This window comes from Brachyistius frenatus, unplaced genomic scaffold (assembly GCF_029030835.1).
Source record: "Brachyistius frenatus isolate BFR_SWC_R1_liver_20210118 unplaced genomic scaffold, ASM2903083v1 Contig_241, whole genome shotgun sequence".
Classification (NCBI taxonomy): domain Eukaryota; kingdom Metazoa; phylum Chordata; class Actinopteri; family Embiotocidae; genus Brachyistius; species Brachyistius frenatus.
Genome location: NW_027210840.1, coordinates 380,589 through 402,055, shown reverse-complemented (window position 1 = coordinate 402,055; position 21,467 = coordinate 380,589). Strand labels below are relative to the sequence as shown.

Genomic DNA, 21,467 nt, shown 5'->3' with positions numbered 1-21,467 from the left:
GTAATGTAAAACTGTCCTGTGGTCTGATGGATCACAATCTGAGATTCTTTTTGGAAATCATGGACGCTGCGTCCTCCAGGTTAAAGAGGAGAGGGACCATCCAGCTTGTCATCAGCGCACATTTGGGACATCATGAGATGAGAAATATCACAAAGTAGACCCTGAACTTTTGAGCAGCTGAGATCTAATATCAGGCAAGAATGGGACCACATTTCACTTTCAAAACTCCAGAAACTGGTCTCCTCAGTTGCCAAACATTTACAGTGTTGTTAAAATAAGAGGTGTTGCAACACAGTGGTAAACACGAACCTGCCACAACTTTTTAGAGACATATTGCTGTCATCAAATTCAAACTGAGCAGATATTTTTTATAAAACAATAACATTTCTCTGTTTCAACATTTGATATGTTGTCTGTGGTCTATTATTAATCAAATGAGTTTACATGATTTACAAATCATTTCATTCTGTTTTTATTTACATTTTACATAGCGTCCCAACTTTTTTGAAAACGTGGCTTTATTCATGTGTTAAATTAAACTTTAAATTCCTCTGTGTAAACGTCTGACAGACTCAAGTCGGGCTTCTTAGATTATTTTAATACATTTGAGACAAAAGGGATAAAAATGGGCAGAGTCTCTTTCCAACCACTGACTCTTACAGAAGGAGAGTGAGAAGGTTTTTATGGAGCCGGGTTCACAGAGAAACAAATTTTTACTCCAGTTGAAGGCGGAGCTAAAAGAGTGTGAGCGCTCGGAGCCTATGGGGCCGGTAGCGGTGGAGCCACGAGGGCCGCCGAGTTGTCAGCCGCTGGAACGAGGCTTTAAATAACAGGAAGACCACAAGCTGAACCACAGCTGACTCATCACACCGGGCGGCGTCACGGGAAAGACATGTTACACACAACACGCTGCCGAAGATCACATCACAGAGTGGAAGACTACAAGTCTCTCTGCTAGGTTTCTGTTGCACGAGGATGTAAACAGAAATAAACGATGAGGTTCAGGTGAATAAACACAGAAAAGTGTGAAAATGGGACAGTTGGAATAAAATTAGAGGCGACTGGAGACAGAACTGCAGAGACGAGGAGGAGAAAAAGACGAGGCATTCTTCATAAAAGCAGCAGAAACAGTAGCCACACACACACACACACACACACACACACACACACACACACACACACACACACACACTCGGACTCAGACGTGGAACATCTGACGATGCCACCACTGGCCTGTTATTACAGTATGTGAGAGAGGAGAGGCAGAAAGAAACAGGAACAGGAGACATGTGAAAATTAAGAAACAGAAACCAAGTCCTAAACCAGGCCAAAACCAGCCTGAATCCAGTCCAGAACCAGTCTGAATCCAGTTCAAAAACAAATCTGAAACAAAGATCAAAACCAGTCCAAATCCAAGTTCCAAACCAAACCACTCAAATTATAGTCTGAATCCAGATCAAACCGCGTCCACAACCAGTCTGAACCAAGTCCAAACCAAAACCAGTCTGAATCCAGTTTAAACCAAGTGCAGATCAAACCAAGTCGAAATCAAGTCTAAAACCCAGTTTAAACCGGGTCTAAAAACCAATCTGAATCAAAATCAAAGCAAGTCCAGTTCAAACCAAAGTCAAAACCAGTCTGGATCCAGTTCAAACAGAGTCCAGTGGGTTTATTTTTAGAGCTCGTAGAGCAGGTTGCCTGCTCAGGTCACGACCTGCCGTCACTTCCAAATACACAACAGATGTGTTCCCTAAATAATAAACCTCAGAGGAGACAACAAGCACACACAATTAAAATCCAGACGGCCTCCACCAACGAACACTTGGAGACAAATCAGCTGTGTGTTTTTTATTTTGTTGAGCTCCGAAACTCAACGTAAAACTACAACTGAATGAAAAACTGCATGCATGACACAGAGCAGTGTCAGCATATCAAATATGAAACGATCAAAATGTGGGGAACTTTTTTTTTTCTACTTTGATGTTTTCAGGAAAAACAGCAGACGACGATCCAGAAATAACGACGCTGCGTTTTCTAAATCCAAGAAACAATAAACCGAAGCGGAGCAACAACACGCCCACACGGGCTGGAAAACTTCACCGTGTCGTCCGCATCAGACAGGAAGAGGCGGGCAGACGCACGCAGACATGCAACATTTAAACACACACATGTACAGTCACAGCAGGAAGCATGTTACTGTACATACGTGTTTATCATGGACAGAACAGAGGCAGGTCAACAGAGACATTCATGGAGACGAGATGACCAGGCAGGCTGAAGAAAAAGCTGCTGCAAAGGCTAGTGTGTGTGTGTGTGTGTGTGTGTGTGTGTGTGTGTGTGTGTGTGTGTTGACATTTAGAGGCAGGCGAGTGTGTAGGCGTGGGGTTGCACGGTGAAAAGGCCACACTGTGTAACACTACAGCGGGAGGCCATGACTGACATCTGTGAGGGGCGAGGGGTGTGTGTGTGTGTGTGTGTGTGTGTGTGTGTGTGTGTGTGTGTGTGCATTGTAAAATCAGGTCACATCACACCAGCTAATCGAGCGGCGCAATTAGATCAAACAAGACGACCGCTGCACCAAACTCCATGCAAAATCTGTGCATTTATGTTCTGCAGACTCTTTTCAAACAAAGTCGCCCCACAAAACCTAACAGACACCTTTAAATTAGAGATGAGAATCCAATTCAGCACATTATTCACTCAACCGGCTCAAAGAAATACTGCTGTGCTATTAAAAACAACATATCAGGAAGTGGCTCCGATTATCGCAGAACTTCTTAAACACAAGAGGAGAAAAGCCTGGAAAACGCTGCTGATAACCAGTCTGGATCCAGTTCAAACTGAACCCAGTTCAAACTGAATCCAAAACCAGTTTGAAACCAGTTCAGAGTCCAAACCAGTTTAAATCCAGTTAAAACAGAGTCCAAAACCAGTTTGAATCCAGTTCCGAATTCAAACCAGGCTGAATCCAGTTCAAAAAAAGTCCAAAACCAGTGTGAATCCAGTTCAAACCCAGTTAATAAAAACAATGTGAATGGAGTCCAAATCCAGTTTAAAACCAAGTCCATAACCCAGTAAGAGGCATGTTGCTGATGAAGGACACACAAATTACTCTTCTTCCTGTTTAATTACATTGAAATTCTTCTCTTCTTTTATTCTACCGTCAAAATAAAAGTCTTACTTGGACGTGAGAGGCCGGTTTGTAGGAGGCATCCATGCAACAGGAACACAAGCTGAACAAGGTTTTCATCCCGCACACATGAAGTCATATCTCACAGAGGTGGGCTCCTCTGTTCACACTCACTCACACACACACACACACACACACACATACACACAGCCCCTGCTTCTGCCCCTTGGAGATAGTCTGGGAGACCCCGTAGCGCTGCGGCAGCTGCGGCCCGTCAGCTCGTCTCGGGTCTCCGTCAGGTTCTTACCTTGTCGCTGTCCACAGTGTTCTGGGATGTCCTGGAGGCGATGGAGATGGTGTCTGGTTGGCTGCTGCCGTCTCCCTGACTGTCTCCATCTTCAGCTCCCTCCCTGGGGACACGGACACGGACGGACGGACACACACACACACACACACACACACACACAGATGTCAGATTTAATATTATTGAATTGAATATTTAATATTTGGACGAGCTGGGGGATGAGCCAGCGGTGGATCTGACTGATCTGATTGGAAACCTGACAATACTACGTCCCGCCCACTGATAGCTGTAACCTGACTGCACCACAGGCCTGTCAATCAAACAGACACACCCACAAAAAGTTTTTTTTTTTTTTAGGTCTAATATCTAATTAATGAGGGATTATTTTCAGATGGACCTCCAGAAAACTAGTAAGAAGGAGGATATATTTGATGAGAGAAGTTGAATGGGAGTCTATGGAGCCTGAGGCTTTTTGGAGCTGACCTCTAGTGGCACTCGGTGGTATTGCAGTTTAAGGCACTTCTGCATTGGCCTCATTTTCCAGACCCGGAAGCTGCAAACAACTTTATATCCAGTCTATGGATATTCCCAGATATTCTATGATATTCCCGGATATTCCCAGATATTCTCTCATATTCCCTGATATTTCCTGATATCTTCTGATGTTCCCTGATATTCCCAGATATTCCCCGACCCGTGGGAAGCCTGACCCACACAGCTGTACCCATCAGCTGTGAGTGGTGCCGCTCGTTCACCTCCTGGCGTTGTTCCTGGGTTTGCTCAGCGCCGGTGTTTTAGGCAGGTGGACGGGCTCCTTCAGCGCCCCCTTCAGGTGAGTCATCCTCTCCTGGATCACCTCCCTGATGTTCTTGATCCACTCCTGCTTGGCTTCCATGCTGGAGGCCTGCGGGAGAAACGTGTCCACGTCACACAACGTCACGCCGTTTAAACAGGAAGTGACATCAGAGGACGGGGCGGGGGCGGCGCCGTCTTACTTACTTTGAGCACCGTCTTGTTGTCAGAAGACGGAGTTCTTCCCGCCCACAGAGCAAACTTACACGGGTCGCCTTCGATGTGCTCTGTCACGCCCAGCTCGGCTGTCTGCAGGGGGGAGGAGGAGGAGGGGTGGGGGTTGGGGGTGGTGATCAATCAGCTGATCACCTGACAGATTTAAAGCCCAGAGCTGCTGCTCTCCGGTACCACTCACCAGCAGCCTGTTCTTGTACTGGTACTTGGTTCTGCCCGCCGAGTCTTTGATCTCCTTGCTGAAGACCAGGGAGAACTCGAACAGGAAGAGGTGCCGGTCCCGCCCCTTACGGATCAGCGAGCGCGGGTCCCACACCTGGAAGCTGTCCTGCAGGATGAGCTCGCCCTGTACCTCCAGGTTCTCCTCAAAGCCTGAGGAAGAGGAGGAGGACAAAGAGGTGAAACCGGGCTGCAGAAAAGCCCGATGAAGAGCGGCGGCAGCGGTGGCATGCGGAGAGCGTCTTACCCTCCAACATGGCCAGGTGCATGGCGTCGTTTGCTCTCTTCGGGACGCCGAGCATCACCTCCAGACCGTCTTTGATCTCCCCTTTACCCTCCTCACAGCAGGACAGCAGCTCCTGCAGAAGGACATGTGTCTCAGTGTGTGTGTGTGTGTGTGTGTGTGTGTGTGTGTGCGCGTGTGTGTGCGTGTGTACCTTTAGCAGTAGTTGGTACTTGGTGATCCTCTGCACCGGTTTGATGAGGTAGGAGGAGATGGAGTTGGCCAGCCCTCGTTTCTGCTGGATGTCCTGCTCACACACAGGAAATACCAAAATAAAATCAGCTTCACGTTTAAATATCCAGTGTCTGAGCTCTCAGCCCCCTCAACGATCCAACAGCACCATCTGCTGACAGAACAGGTGAACTGCACAGCCTGCGTCGCATGCAGGAGGGAAATCAGACATCAGAAAGTCAAACGTCCCTTTCAGATCTGATTAACCTGCTTTAACTGTTAAATTTAAATGATTGAGACTGTTTTTATGCTCCTCCATCAGCCTCCATCACAACTGGACTCCTGCAGGGAGCTGAAGCAGCAGCAGTGATGGAGGCTTCCTCCTGAATCCCCCTCGATGTTTCTGCAGGTGCATGACCCCAACAACAGCTCACGTCTGGGATATCTATGCTGTTCTTTTCTCTCTCTGCTCTCCCCTCCTTTCTAACACTCGAGGCAGATAGTTGTCTGCCTCTGAGCCTGGTTCTGTTGGAGGTTTCTTCCTATTAAAAGAGAGTTTTTCCCTTCCTTCTGTTGGAGGTTTCTTCCTATTAAAAGAGAGTTTTTCCCTTCCTTCTGTTGGAAGTTTCTTCCTATTAAAAGAGAGTTTTCCCTCTAAGCTTACGTGGGAATCATACTGTGTTTAGTGCCCTGAAACAATAGTAATAATAATAATTACTGTCTGTTTTCTCAGACAGGAAATAAGTTTTCGCGTCCCTTCGTGATGTTTATGAGATGTGATGACGTTAAAGGAACTTTATTAAAGGCTTCACTCACGTCAAAGAAGGCACCGGCATGCTCCAGTATGAGCTGGCTGGAGTCCGGCTTGTTCTTGCAGTAGTCCACGTAGATGTGGAACTTATCCGCCTGGAGGAAAGGATAGCGGAAGATGTTTCAGAATCGACAGGGACAGTTTCTTTAGGCTCAGTTTAAGCCCCGCCCCCTCATTAAGACGGGTAGGAATCACTGTGGAGTCTCACCCAGGTGACGAAGCAGTGACCCACGTCCTCCGGGAGCTGCTCGTAGTTCACCAGCTCCTTCAGGAAAATACTGCAGACACACAAACAGAGGTCGCACAGTTTAAACACCTACAGATCGGCTCTTTGTTTCTCTGGACGACGACATTTAACTCCATCGTGTTTTGTTCCTTTCAGATCTGAAAGTCGAGTCGAGGAACCTGCAGACGAGTTCCTCCGCCATCAAAGCAGCTCCTCGGGGGGGGAACCTGGGGGGAGCTGGAGTGTGAAGGAAAAACCTCAAAGACACACAGACTAGAAAGACTGCGAGAGTTTTCCCCCCCGAGGATTCGAGCGCCGAGAGATCAATCGGAGGAAACCTGTCAGTTTTCGGAGAAACTGGATCATCACAGACAGACACAGGAGAGTTGTTCTTTAGCTTCATATCGTGATATGACGCGGTTGTCGCCGTGTGATTTCAGATGTGTTGAAACATGGAGCGTCCTGCAAAGACTCGTATCGTCTGAACAACGATTTTCCTCTTTAAAAAAAAAAACCAAATCTGCGGTTTAAGAACGCGTCGTCAATCTGACGTAGACTTTAAGAACAAATGCGAGAAAAATCACTTGTTGTGGAAGTCGTAGATCTCCTGCATGTTGCCGAAGATGATGTGCTCCTTGTTGGCGATGCCGGGGGGAATCTCCTCCACGCCGCTGGTCATTTCCCACAGGTACGTCTGTCGGACAGGCAAGAGAGGCGGAGAGGCGTGAGGCGGGCGGGAAAGTGTTCGCCGTGTCGAAACAGAAAAAGGGCGGACGGCTTGCTCACCTCGAGACACTCGTGGAGATCTCGGACGTACGTCTTCTCCGTCTGCAGCAGCTCGGCCATGATGAACCTGACACAGAGAGGAGTTCAGACCTGGAAGGAAGCAGCGGCCAGAAGCATCGCAGGGTGTTTAACCGCCTTCGCTCTTCATACTCACTCCTTCTTCCGCGCCGACTTCCTCTTCTCCTCGTTGATCTCGTGGTTGGGATCGCGCAGTTTGACCTCGGCGTCGTCTGTCAGGCTGGCCGGGATGATGTCCAGCTCCAAGTCTTTGTTGTCCTGCGCAGAAAAAAAAACACGTCAACCGGCGAAGTTTCAAAACTTCTCTGTAATGTTTTACCACATTTTCCCTGACTTTATTAAAGTAGTTTGAAAGTATGGAAGTCTGTTGGTGCCAAAATTCGCTGGAGTAAAATAAATAAATATGTTTTTTTTAACAAAAGCAACACAGTAAAAAGATGCGTTTTAATGTGCCTTAAGAGTACAAAAGAAAGTCAAGTTTTTGATTAAAAAAAAAACACATAAAAAGCTGAGTTTTAAGTCTATTTATGGCATTTTAATGTGCCTCAAAAATAGTCAAAATAAAAATTAGTAAAAAGCAAAAAAGATTTTCACCGTCAAAAACGCAGCTTCGATGTGCTTCACTAGAGTGCATAGAAAGCGAAGTTTTTGAACAAAAACAGTTAAAAGTTGTGTTTTAACTCTTGTTTTAATGTGCCGCATTAGGGTGCCATAAAAATCCTCTTTTGGACAGCTTTTGTGGCGTAAAACGTGAAGTTTTGTGGTGTTTTATGTCTTTTTACAGCTTTTTGAAAAAAACAAATACCTCAGCAACCTGTGATTAAAGTATTTTTATAGAGATAAAAAAGGATGTTTTAATGTGCATCATTGGAACGGCACTTGACAACTTTTTTGCCATAAAAAGTGCAGTTTTCCAGTGTTTTATGTCTTTATATGACATAAAAAGCAGCATTTTAATGTGCCTCATTTTAGCCTTGAAAAACCCCCACAAAAACAGCTTTTTTTACAGTGTAAATAGGGGTTTAGGGGAGTGTGTGCGTGTGTGTGTGTGTGTGTGTGTGTGTGTGTGTGCGCGCGCTCACCTCCGGGCTGACCCCCAGGCTCCTCTCCAGGCTCTCCTGGTACTTGGCCATGCGCAGCGAGAAGTCGCGGTATCGACGGTCCACCGTGCTGACCCAGCGCTTCAGCTCCGACACGTGGGCGTGGCCTTTCTCCACCAGATTGTCGGCCAGCTGGATCAGCAGCTTCACCTTCTCCTTGGTTTGCTGATTAAAATATCAACACAAATCAACACCACAATATCACCCTGATAATTTGAACATGAATTCCAGAGTGTTTTGTTCGTGTTACTCTCTGATTAGAAGTGTTTATGTCCAAGGAGCATCGACCAATCACGTCGTGCCGAGAACAAACGAGGCAGAAAACTGGCTGAAATTAAGTAAGAATGATTCAGTCTTTTTTTGTTTTTTTTTGGTGCTTTTGTTGTAATTTGTAAATTTTGACATCTTATTTTGTAATTGTTACGTTAAATTTTTTTTAACTTTGCGGTAGATTTTCTCTAAAATTGTGACATAATTTGTGCAGTATTTTTAGTGACCTTTTTGCATTAAAATTGCAGAAATTTGTTTCTGTTGCATTATCAGTTGGACTGTAAACAACAGAACCGGACGGGTCGGCGCCACCAGAACGCTGCCTACCTTGGCGGTGAGTCTGAAGTGATGGTGGTTGTTGAGGAGCTGCTGCGTTTCCTCACCGCTGTCGCCGGGTGACGTGTGAGTGGCCAGGTAAACCTCACCTGTCTCCTGGATCCAATCCAATGCCTGCACATATACACACACAAACACAAACACACACACACACACACACACACACACACACACACACACACACACACACACACACACACACACACACACACACGTAAAAGTGATCATCAACCTTTGTATTGATTATGTGTCTGAAAAAAACAATAAAATAATCCCAATGTTCCTGCACATTTTCTTAAATACCGCCAAGATATACACACACACACACACACACACACACACACACACACACACACACACACACACACACACACACACACACACACACACACACACACACTGACCTGCTTGGCGCTGCGTTCAAACACCAGGTACTGCTGACACTGGTCCAGCCTTCGTTTCTTTAACGTCCAGAAGTGCAGGACTCTGTTCTCTCTCTGCAGCAGCTCGTTCAGGATGGCTGCACACACACACAAAACAGCAACATTAATATCTAATATAGTAAATGTGTGATCCCATTAAAAGTCTTTATCAGATCTGTAATAATCAAATTTATATAAAAATCGATGGATGTAGTAGTTTTGAGCTGCAAGTCTGCGATCATCGACCGCTGCAGCGTCACAGCGGCGGCTCTGACCTTTGACCTGCTGCTCGGGTCCTCGGGCGTGACCGGCGGCTCCGGGCATGCTCACATTGTTCCTGTGGATGTACTTCAGGAACACCTCGGCGTTCCTCCGGGCCAGCGTGCACGCCTGGAACACCCGAACACGGAGGTTAAACACACACACACACACACACACACACACACACACACACACACACACACACACACACACACACACACACACACACACACACACACACACACACACACACACAGTGCAACACAGGCTGAAATAAAACTGGAGGCTACTAACGAAACACTTCTCCAGATAATCATAGATATTGATTTAGAACAATTTAAATTCCAAAAACCCCATTTCCAAAAAAGTTGGGACGCTGTGTAAAATGTACATAAAAACAGAAAGCAAATCCCATAAACTCATATTTAATTACACATAGACCAAAGACAACATATCAAATGTTCAAACGCAGAAATGTTATTGTTTTATGAAAAAGATCCGCTCATTTTGAATTTAATGGCAGCAACACGTCTCTAAAAAGTTGTGACAGGGTCATGTTTACCACTGTGTTGCAACACTGTAAACATTTGGGAACTGAGGAGACCAGTTTCTGGAGTTTTGAAAGTGAAATGTGGTCCCATTCTTGCCTGATGTAGGATTTCAGCTTCTCAACAGTTCAGGGTCTCCTTTGTGACATTTCTCATCTCATGATGCCCCAAATGTGTGCTGATAACAAGCTGGATGGTCCCTTTCCTCTTTAACTTGGAGGACACAGCGTCCATAATTTCCCCAAAAAATCTCAGATTGTGATCCATCAGACCACAGGACAGTTTTCCACTTCACCTCAGTCCATCTTCATTGATCTCAGGTCCAGAGAAGGCATCGGTGTTTCTGGATCATGTTTCTATCTGCTTTCTTCTTTGGAGAGTTTTAACCTTCATTTGTGGACGCAGCGATGAACTGTGTTCACAGACGATGGTGTTCAGAAGTGTTCTTGAGCCCGTGCAGTAATTTCCACTCCATGATAGTGTCTGTTTTTAATGCATTTTCAGTTAAATACGGGTTCATGTGATTTGCAATTGTGTTTTTAATTTACATTTTACCCGGCGTCCCAACTTTTTTGGTTGTTGTTGAATAAAATATACATGTGAGGTCACATGACGGGAGACGACTCACCTTGAGGAAGGCTTCTTTCTGCTCCAGGTGTTTGCTGATCAGAGGCAGCAGGTGGTCGCAGTCAGCCGAACTGCCCAGCTTGTCATGGCTGCCGCACCAGTCCTCATCGCGGCGGTACTCCTGCTCCAGGCTCTCCAGCACGCTGCACACCTGAACGGACACACACACACACACACACACACACACACACACACACACACACACACACACACACACACACACACACACACACACACACACACACACACACACACACACACACACACACACACACACACACACACACAGGTGTTCAGACGTCATGGAAACACACAACCTGTGAGAGCCAGCGAGGCGGCGCGCACCTGTTCGGACGTCTTGTAGAAGGCCACGGAGGCATTGACCAGCTTCAGGCGGTCCTCCATCTTCAGCATCAGCTGCTGCCAGTGAACGGCCACCTTCTCCGCACAGCCTCGGATCGCCTCGGGGTCATAGTGGCCAGCCTGTAGCATCATCTGAGAGGAGGAAAGAGAGGAGGGGGATGAGAAGGAGGAGAAGGGAGGAAGGAGAGGAGGGAGAGGAGGGATAGGAGGGTGATGAGGGAGAGGAAGGAGGGGGAGGAGGAGGAGGTCACGATGAAGAACTTCCACCCTTGGCTCAAACACAGGATGGTCAGCGTGTTCTTACCTCGGCCTTTTGTTGGACCTGCAGAGCGCTCTGATGAGTCTTCTGCAGCGAGTTGGCGTGGAAGAGCGACTGCAGGCAGGAGAGCAGAATTATTATTAATCTGGTGAAATATTATTAATCTGCACCAAACATCCACCAAAATACAAGTTTTAAAAACAAACTTTTTTCTTTTCTAGTAAAAAAAAACAACAACAAAAAAAACCTTATTTGTCTGTTTTTTTAAACACTTTATGGTGCTCCTTTGGGGAATTTTGAGGATCAAAGTTGCTTTAAATTTATCAATTATTACAAACTCAGTTGCTGAAAATCACTGAGGACTGAATGACGGCTGATTGACAGGTGCCCGTCAAAAACAGAAGGCCTGATGTGAAATGAATTTGTGCATTTAATCGATTAGCTGCAGTGGCGTTACGTCAGTCTGATGGAGGGGGCGGGGCTTACATCATGTGGAGGAAACACACACACACACACACACACACACACACACACACACACACACACACACACACACACACACACACACACACACACACACACACAAACACACAAATACACAAACTCCAATCACAAAAACAGAAACAGCAGAACACACGTGTCCTGGGCCAAAAATATGTATGCTCTGTGTGTGTGTGTGTGTGTGTGTGTGTGTGTGTGTGTGTGTGTGTGTGTGTGTGTGTGTGTGTGTGTGTGTGTGTGTGTGTTCTGTGCAGTGCTTTAAATGGCTGACTACATAAGTCTGTGAGCAGTCAGGGTAAAAGCCCTTTGGTCAGCACTGGAGCACACACACACACACACACACACACACACACACACACACACACACACACACACACACACACACACACACACACACACACACACACACACACACACACACACACACACACACACACACACACACACACACACAGAGAAAGAGCATGCAGGGATAGCACTAATTAGATTTGGGTGTGTTTGTGTTTGTGGGTGTGTGTGTCCATGTGTGTGTGTGTGTGAGTTTTTAAGCGTCTGTTATTCTTCAAAATCAGTGCAGAATGAAATAATTATTGAGGCGAGCCCAGTTCACACACAGATAGCAAAGAGTGCGAGTGTGTGTGTCTGTGTGTGTGTACATGTCTTTCTATAGTCAGTAACCATATTTATGAGGACAAACACATTGTAAGGAAAGTCCTCACAGCTCTAAAGGGCAACCTGGGGGTTCAGCTTTAACTCAGGTTTAGGTTCAGCTCAGAGCAAGGTTAGTTTGAGGTTCAGGTTACAGTTAAATTCAGACTCAGGTTTAAGTTCAGGTTTAAGTTCAGGTTGGGCATTTGGTTGTGAAGATCTGTCTCAAGGGCTCAGGAATGCATTATGTGAATGAGTGTCCCCACAATGATAGAAGGACCAACGTGTGTGTGAGTCCATCTGCTACTATTCAAACCAATACACACTGAACCAATCAGGACTCCCATACAGTAAACCTGGTTGGAGCAGCAATAATTAGGACGTGTGCTTGTGTGTGTGCGTGTGTGTGTGTGTGTGTGTGTGTGTGTGTGTGTGTGTGTGTGTGTGTGTGTGTGTGTGTGTGTACCTCGATGGCCATCTGGAACTGCTCATGCTCCCTCTGCAGCTGCTCGGCCTCAGAAAGAGAGCTTGCGTTCACCATGCTGGCGTTCAACATGGACTCGCCGTTACGGATCCAACCCAACACCTGCAGGGCGACGACACAGACCGTCAATGTGTGTGTGTGTGTGTGTGTGTGTGTGTGTGTGTGTGTGTGTGTGTGTGTGTGTGTATACACTCTGGAAGCAACACAGTGGTTCCAATAAAAAGAGTAGAAACAGGTCAATAGCATACAAATTGTCAAATCAGCTGCGGAAACACAAATACAGGAAGTTTTCTTTATATTCAGTGATTTACTGTCATACCAATAATTTCAATTCAAGATTTTAAATGTGTTTTTCTTTGTGTTTAACACAATTTACATCCTGCAAATGTTCCTACAAATGTTTCACAATAAAAGCCTCGTTACAAATGATTGACCTGTAAATGTAAACATATTTCAACAGGATCAAGAGAAATGTGATCATTTTATTGCATCACTTGGAGAAAAAAAAAAAAGGGGCGGAGCATCGTTTCAGCGTTATGTGTTTGTGGGACGTAAACAACACGTAAAAAAAACTAAAAATATTCCCGCTCTGCATGATATAAATCTGCAGCGGCATGCAGACATGTAGCATCTGGAAATAAGGGAGCAGAAGAAGAATAAGGCAACAAACACCTCAGTGTGAGAAAAGTTAACAAAATAAAACCTAAATCTGTCATAAAAACTACAAAATAAAAGCTGCGCGTGAGGAGTCCGGTTTATCCCTCCTCGCCTGAACTGCACCGCACTTACCGAGTCCCTGAGTGTGTTTGTGTTTCCGTGTCATTAGCATGTTGCCATAAACCTCATCAATAATTCAGCTGCATCCATCTGCAGCCGTGGGCGTCGTTCCCGTGCTGAGGACTCCCTGCCGTGTACCTGTTTGACCTCAGCCTGCAGGTGGCGCAGCTGCAGGATCTGCTCCAGCCGCGCGTGCGTGTGCTGTGCGCTGAGCTCCACCTCCTGCTGCTTCTCGTGGAGGAACTCCAGCAGCTCCTGAACCTGCGAGGCCAGATCCATGTCCTTCTCCCCCGTCAGTTCGATGCCTGAGACCGACACAGACAGCGGTGACGTCACCCTTTACCTCCATCAAACACGGTTCACACCCTCCACCTCCGTTCTTAAAGCTCAACCTGCAGTCTACTGAACATTAAGACCCAGTTCAGATTCTGTCCGTCACCATCTTTGCTAGTTCGGAGCGGTTTGGAGCAGGAAGTGACCATATTTGGACGCGCTGGGGGGAGGAGCCAGCGGTGGATCTGACCGATCTGATTGGAAACCTAACGATACTACGTCCCGCCCACCGATAGCTGTAACCTGACTGCACGACAGGCCTGTCAATCAAACAGACCCCCCCCCCCCCCCCACAAAAAAAAAACAGGTCTTTTTTAAGCTTCTTTTCTCATTAATGAGGGATTATTTTCAGATGGACCTCCAGAAAACTAATAAGAAGGAGTGACTTTAGCTAACAACACCGAGATAACTGCTGGAGACATTTTATTGACTTTTTATTTGATGAGAGAAGTTGAATGGGAGTCTATGGAGCCGGAGGCTTTTTGGAGCCGACCTCTAGTGGCACTCGGTGGTATTGCACCTTAAGGCACTTCTGCATCTGAACCATTTTTCACACCCAGAACCTACAAACACTTTTATATCCAGTCTGTGGGCATAAATAACGTCTCATCTGAGCCTCCAAACAAAGAAACCAATCCGAAAATAAATACGTTTATTTATTTACTTTCTGTGAACAAATGACTCCTCCTTCTTTAATATCGGTGAGAACCAAGTATCAGCCTGCCGTGACGTCACCTGCCAGTTTGTGAGTGTCCAGTCTGGTTACCTATACTGTAAACCTATACTGTAAACCCGAATTATTTCCAGAAGGAAACACTGATCAGAAGGAGTTTATCTGATGACACCACGACGACCGTACCTGAAGCCTGGACCTCCATGATGTACTGGTGCAGGTCTTGGCCCTGCTGCATCACTTCGTAGGTCATGTTGTTCATGGCTGCTTTCCTCTCCGCGTGACGTTTCAGCCGCTGCTCAGCCAGGCTGATGTCCTCTGCGCTGCCAGAGGAGGCGCCGCCGCTACCGGTGCCACTGCTGCTGCCGCCGCCGCTGCCGCTGCTGCAGCTACCCGAACGCCCGGTGTCGTTCAGCTGGCGGGACAGATCCTCGTTCCAGGCGTCCAGCTCCGCGGTGACCTGCAGGAGAAACGAGTTCAACTCTCAGCTCAGCTCACTTCGCACGCAGTGACATTTTACAGGACGAGCGTGGTTATTTCCTGCAGCTACAATCTACAGATGTTGTCTGATTGCCAGCGAGCACCTGCCACTGCACGCTATCGGTAGATGACAGCTCGGCAGCTGTGCACGCGAGCGGCCAGAATCATTAAAAAAAAAAAAAAAGATGTTCCAAAATCGTTTGCCGAGTTTTACCGTCACGGACGGACGCACTAGTTTCTCTTCTCTGCTCTCTGTGTGCGTTTCCTGATGGGCGGAGCTTAGCCTCCGCCCCGTAACAGATTTCTACATAAACCTGAGCAATCCAGTAAAATCAGTACGTGTCTTTGGGGTGTTGGAGTGTGACTGTGCGTGCGGAACAAACACCTCGATCGTGTACTGCTCAAAGATGCGAAGCTGCAGAAAAATGTCCAGCTTGATCTTGCGTTCGTGAAACAGTTCCTCCATCTGGCCTTGGGCCTCGTCCAGCTGCTGCAGCACCCCCTGGATGTGTGCGATGGAACTGCAGTGTGGCGTCTTGTTGGTGGACATGGCTGCGTCTCTGCGAGAAGAGAGAAGGACGGAGACGTTACAGCAAACGCAACACCTTCCTCACCAGAAGAGAAACGGGTGGAGAGTTCACGTGATCGATTTTCATCTGTTTTAATGAAAATACTCGGAGATTATCTTTTTACGCCAAATCGTCCTGCTGACTTGTTGTCAGTTAACCTAATTATTTGAGATGTTTTATCAGGTGATTTTTGTGTTTAAGTATTACAAAACTTTTCCAGTCTTTTGTTGCAACAATCTAAGAATAATGTTCTTCACCGTTAAATTATAAAGACTTTGAGGATTTCATAAGACACAATGCTGTGGTGAAAATCACTGCATGGGCTCAGAAACACTTCTGAAAACCATTGTCTGTGAACGCAGTTCATCACTGCTGAGCAGCCAAAATCCTATCTCAGACAGGAATGGGATCGCAGTTCACTTTCAAAACTCCAGAAACTGGTCTCCTCAGTTCCCAGATGTTTACAGAGTGTTGTTAAAAGAAGAAGTGATGCAGAAGAAGTGTCCCAACATTTTTAGAGATGTGTTGCTGCCATCGAATTCAGAATGAGCACATATTTTTCATAAAACAATAAAACTTCTGTTTCAACATTTGATATGTTGTCTTTGGTCTATTTTCATAGGAATTTACATGATTCGCAAGTCATCACAATCTGGTTTTTATTTACGTTTTACACAGCGTCTTAGAAATGGGGTTGTAGTTTCCCTCAAAACTATCATCGTATAATTTTTTAATATCCCTTTGCACGAGGAGGAGAAACAGAAAGACTGAAAATGTCATGTACCTGTGCCAATATGGAAATTATTAATTATGAATTTGACTTTTTAATGCCATTTTAAGTATTAATGTCCTTACCTAAGCTACTGAATAAATCCCTCTCTATATATAATAACATTATAAATATTAATATATCGTCACCTCAGCGCAGGTATTCATGTTTCTGCCTCTCAAACCGCCACCATGAATAATAATAATGATGATTACCTGAGCTGCTGTATTAATTCCTCTCCCTCTTTAATCACATTGAGCGTCGCCTCCAGCGTGGCCGTCTGCTGCTGCTGAAACTGCTGGATCAGAGTCTGGACCGAGTCCACCGAGTCGCAGCACACCTCGTCCAGCAGCTGCTTTTGCAGCTCCTCCATCCACGACCACAGCTGGACGCATACGGGAACACGCACACATCAACACAACGACCGTCTCCATGATTACACCGAGAATCATCCACGTGTGCGTGTGTGTGTGTGTGTGTGTGTGTGTCCCACCTCTTTGGTGTGTGTGTGGAAAGAGACGGACATGTCCAGCAGCAGCTTCCTGTGTTCGACCCGCCGAACGAAGTCCTGGATTCGGACTTCCAGGTGCCGCGCCGCCTTGTAGATTTCCTCTGGGTCGCACTCGCCAGTCTGAGCCAGTTGCTCCGCCGCCTCCAGCAGCTTGTCCGCATTAGTGTACGTGTTCTGAAAGGTGGAGGGAGGACCTTCTTCATCATCATCATCATCATCATGGCAAACACACTGGGTGAAAACTTTATCTAAAAATGCACATAAAAACATGACCTGACCTGTCAGTATACACCCAAACACGACTGTTGGACAGACACACACACACACACACACACACACACACACACACACACACACACACACACACACACACACACACACACACACACACACACACACACACACACAGTGGAATAATGTCTGACATTGTTAGTTCTAGTTTGGACCTTTATCGCCCCTCAGAAAGGGACTAAATCCTGTCTGAGTATTAGGGCTTCCAGCGTTCATCAGGAGGACAGAATGGATTAATTTTGGTTCAATTCTGAGCACGAGAGGTAATCTGTAATATTTCACTTCAGGAAAATATATTACATGTAAAATATTTGGGGTATTTTCACTCAGAGTTTTAGGTTAAGTACAAGAATGAGAAAATAAATATTGAATTGGAGTATTTGGGGTTTTACAGTGTGGATTTCACATGTTAGAGGGATTAGTCGGGAGAGAAAGATTATAATTTACAAGAGATTATTATGCTTTGCTGCATGACTGGTTATGTTCAAGGGGAAGATTTACAGCCAAGAGATGACAGAAGGCAGAATCATCCATCACCTGAACGCAGACGCACAAAACTGACTTTATAGTCACTTTGCACTATTGTTTAGATAGTTTAATTTAATATTATTCTATTTTATTGTATATATTGTGCATTTCATTTTCATATTTAATATTTTTTACTCTGTTATTTTTATTTCTTTATCCGTGTCTATAATGCTGCTGTTGCGAAAAAATTTCCCCTTGTGGGATTAATAAAGTAAATATATATCTATCTATCTAATACATTTACCTATGAAATTGTGAATAAAAACTAATCCATGAATAAAATAAGACAAGTTCACGTTAGCTGCTACATTAGCCCTAAACAAGATCACGTTAGCTGCTACATTAGCCCTAAACAAGGTCACGTTAGCTGCTACATTAGCCCTAAACAAGATCACGTTAGCTGCTACATTAGCCCCAAACAAGATCACGTTAGCTGCTACATTAGCCCCAAACAAGATCACGTTAGCTGCTACATTAGCCCAAAACAAGATCACGTTAGCTGCTACATTAGCCTGAAACAAGATCACGTTAGCTGCTACATTAGCCCGAAACAAGATCACGTTAGCTGCTACATTAGCCCGAAACAAGATCACGTTAGCTGCTACATTAGCCCTTAACAAGATCACGTTAGCTGCTACATTAGCCCTTAACAAGATCACGTTAGCTGCTACATTAGCCCTTAACAAGATCACGTTAGCTGCTACATTAGCCCCAAACAAGATAAATTTAGCTGCAACTTTAGCCTACGTGAGGAAATTTTACCTACCAAGACATCCTAAAAAAAATCATGACAGAAGTAGCTGCGACATTAGCCTAAATTAGCCACCATTAAGGCAAATCTAAGACGTTTGTCATTGCCTCGCTAAAGTTTTGATTCTCGTGGCAACATGTTTCACGTGAGGAGAAGAAGAAGAAGAAGAAGAAGAAGAAGAAGAAGAAGAAGAAGAAGAAGAAGAAGAAGAAGAAGAAGAGAAGGAGAAGGAGAAGGAGAGGAGGCTCTCGTACGTTTCCACGTTGGTTTCGGGAAACACGCTCTCGTATTGGTCTCCTGGCGTGTGCGTCGAACATGCGCTCGACGTACTCACGTTTCTGCACGTTTGGGGAGTTTTAACGGCCGAAACGCCGACGGGACGAGAGCGTGAACGGAGAACGAGCGTCTGACCCAAATACCAGCGATCCGCAGCAGGTCAGGGAGGCTAATCCTAATCCAGAGTGTAAACATCAGATTACACAACTACTCTTTTGCGGGATTAGCACTCATTCTGTTACAGGATTATCCCTCCGCTGACCGATGGCTCATTATTTGTAACGGTTCAGATTAGCGGTCTGTTTTTACCGTCGGTCAGTCGGTCGAAGACGAATAATAGAAGCTTTTTTTTTTTTTTTTTTTAACGACTACAAACAACCTGAAGTGGAGAGGAACAACACGACGGCGGTTTGTTTGATTTTTTTTTTTTTTACCCTTCGGCAATCGAACTCAATATTCACCGCGATTCGATAGAAAACACGCTTGTATTTCACTTTTTCTCCAGCAGGGCGCAGCGATCTTAAAACAAGCTGACTGATGATGTCACATGTCTGTTTTCAATATTGGTGTTCCCACCCGGACCAATCAGCAACCATCAATGACGTCATCGTTGGTTTGTGAACATTATGAATTCTCCAGTTCAGATTCTGTCCGTCACCATCTTTGCTAGTTCGGAGACGGTTTGGAGCAGGAAGTGACCATATTTGGACGAGCCGGGGGGAGGAGCCAGCGGTGGATCTGAACCTGACGATACTACGTCCCGCCCACCGATAGCTGTGACCTGACTGCACCACAGGCCTGTCAATCAAACAGACACGCCCCCAAAAACAGTGACTTTAGCTAACAACACCGACATTCAATTCACTTTGTATTTGATGAGAGAAGTTGAATGGGAGTCTACGGAGCCGGAGGCTTTTTGGAGCCGACCTCTAGTGGCACTCGGTGGTATTGCAGATTAACACACTTCTGCCATTTTTCAGACCCGGAAGCTACGAACACATTTTGCTCACGACATTATTAACGACTATCCCTCCACCAGGAGGATATTAAGCCTTTGAGTTCGGTGAGTTTAAGTTCCAGATATCAGGAGAGAAAAATGACAGAAAGATGAAGAAGAAGTTTGTTCAGACTCCACGATCCGGATCACACAAGATATCATCTGACTGTAAAACACACAGCTGCTGTCCGTGTACTTAGTCAACTTTAAAACAAATTAAATCAGACAGTTTCAACAGAGACGAGCATCAAACTTTCACTGAACACGTCGACGTGTTTGAACTTCAGTTTGAATCCTTACGAGACAGACTGAAGCAGAGAAATTGAGGAATGGATAAAGACCTCGTTTGAGGGAAGCCTTGTGACCATAAATGGTTCTGTTCAGGCCCGTCTTCATGCTTCCACCGGCAGGCACCGAGAGGGTTTGGAAAATTTGGGATTAATCAGGGCCGATTACTTACAGATGTTTCCAAAGAAAGCAAATAAACATTCGATAAAAAAAAAACCCAAAAAAAACAACAAACTTAAATTTTTCGTGGCTGGGAACCGGACTTATGACGGGATAAATCAAAGCGTCAAGTTTCCAACCGCTCGACCCCAGTGTGGGACGTCGGGATCATTCAGAGTGTGTTTTCAGAAGCAACGCGAGCTCGCTTGCTTGTCAGCGTCTCACCTGAGCGACGTCCTCGAAGTCGTCGTGTCTCTTCTGCAGCGCCCGGGCTCGGTGCAGCGACTTCCCCACGCCCGTGTGTTTGCTGAGGAAAGCCTCGCCGTGGTTCTCGATCCAGTCCATCACCTGTGAGAGAGGGAACACCTCCTCAGATCGGGTCTCTGACACACTCGGGATATAAAAGAGGGGGTGACCCGGGGAGCCCTCCTGATTTCTGTTAAGTCTTTATAAACTTGTGTCGTATCTCAAGACGGGCAGAGCGTCACGTCAGGAGACAAAACGTTCCTACAAACGTCATACCATGTCATATACCAGGAAAGAGTTAGAAGATGAAGAAGAAGAAGAAGAAGAAGAAAAAGCATTAAAAAGAAGTTTAGCGTTAAGCGCTACAGATCGTGACCAATCATCAACCAGCAGTGACGTCATCGTTGGTTTGTGAATGTTATGAAACCTCCAGTTCAGATTCTGTCCGTCACCATCTTTGCTAGTTCGGAGCGGTTTGGAGCAGGAAGTGACCATATATGGACGAGCTGGGGGGGAGGAGCCGGCGGTGGATCTGACCGATCTGATTGGAAACCTGACGATACTACGTCCCGCCCACCGATAGCTGTAACCTGACTGCACCACAGGCCTGTCAATCAAACAGACACGCCCCCCCAAAAACAGGTTTTTCTGAAGCTTCTTTTCTAATGAATGAGGGATTATTTTCAGATGGACCTCCAGAAAACTAATAAGAAGGAGTGACTTTAGCTAACAACACCGAGATAAATAATGGAGACATTTTATTCACTTTGTATTTGATGAGAGAAGTTGGTGGTATTGCAGTTTAAGGCACTTCTGCATCGTCCTCATTTTTCAGACCTGGAAGCTACGAACACTTTTATATCCAGTCTGTGGCTGTGACGGATCTGACCAAGAGGGTCAAAGTTCAAGGTCCATTTTTACGATAACGTACCTGGTGTATACATGCTGCATGCAGCAGCACATCCTTTGTAAAAGGCAGCTGAAGTACGTCGTGAAAGTAAAAAGAAGAAGAAGAAATTGGGAGCA

General features: G+C 45.7%; 1 protein-coding gene across 1 annotated transcript in view; it reads right to left on the bottom strand.

Moving 5' to 3' along the window:
* LOC138633915 (kalirin-like) overlaps positions 1 to 21,467 on the bottom strand; it is a 93,999-nt gene that overhangs the window by 34,040 nt on the left and 38,492 nt on the right. The window contains 25 exon segments of the mRNA XM_069720446.1: positions 3,438 to 3,540; positions 4,190 to 4,338; positions 4,434 to 4,535; positions 4,642 to 4,832; positions 4,927 to 5,038; positions 5,117 to 5,209; positions 5,950 to 6,039; positions 6,153 to 6,222; positions 6,755 to 6,864; positions 6,957 to 7,023; positions 7,111 to 7,232; positions 8,057 to 8,239; positions 8,672 to 8,794; positions 9,085 to 9,200; positions 9,378 to 9,492; positions 10,540 to 10,689; positions 10,884 to 11,033; positions 11,206 to 11,274; positions 12,776 to 12,895; positions 13,709 to 13,875; positions 14,763 to 15,036; positions 15,442 to 15,616; positions 16,610 to 16,779; positions 16,888 to 17,079; positions 20,421 to 20,543. Of these exon segments, the coding sequence (XP_069576547.1) occupies positions 3,438 to 3,540; positions 4,190 to 4,338; positions 4,434 to 4,535; positions 4,642 to 4,832; positions 4,927 to 5,038; positions 5,117 to 5,209; positions 5,950 to 6,039; positions 6,153 to 6,222; positions 6,755 to 6,864; positions 6,957 to 7,023; positions 7,111 to 7,232; positions 8,057 to 8,239; positions 8,672 to 8,794; positions 9,085 to 9,200; positions 9,378 to 9,492; positions 10,540 to 10,689; positions 10,884 to 11,033; positions 11,206 to 11,274; positions 12,776 to 12,895; positions 13,709 to 13,875; positions 14,763 to 15,036; positions 15,442 to 15,616; positions 16,610 to 16,779; positions 16,888 to 17,079; positions 20,421 to 20,543 (3,336 nt within the window).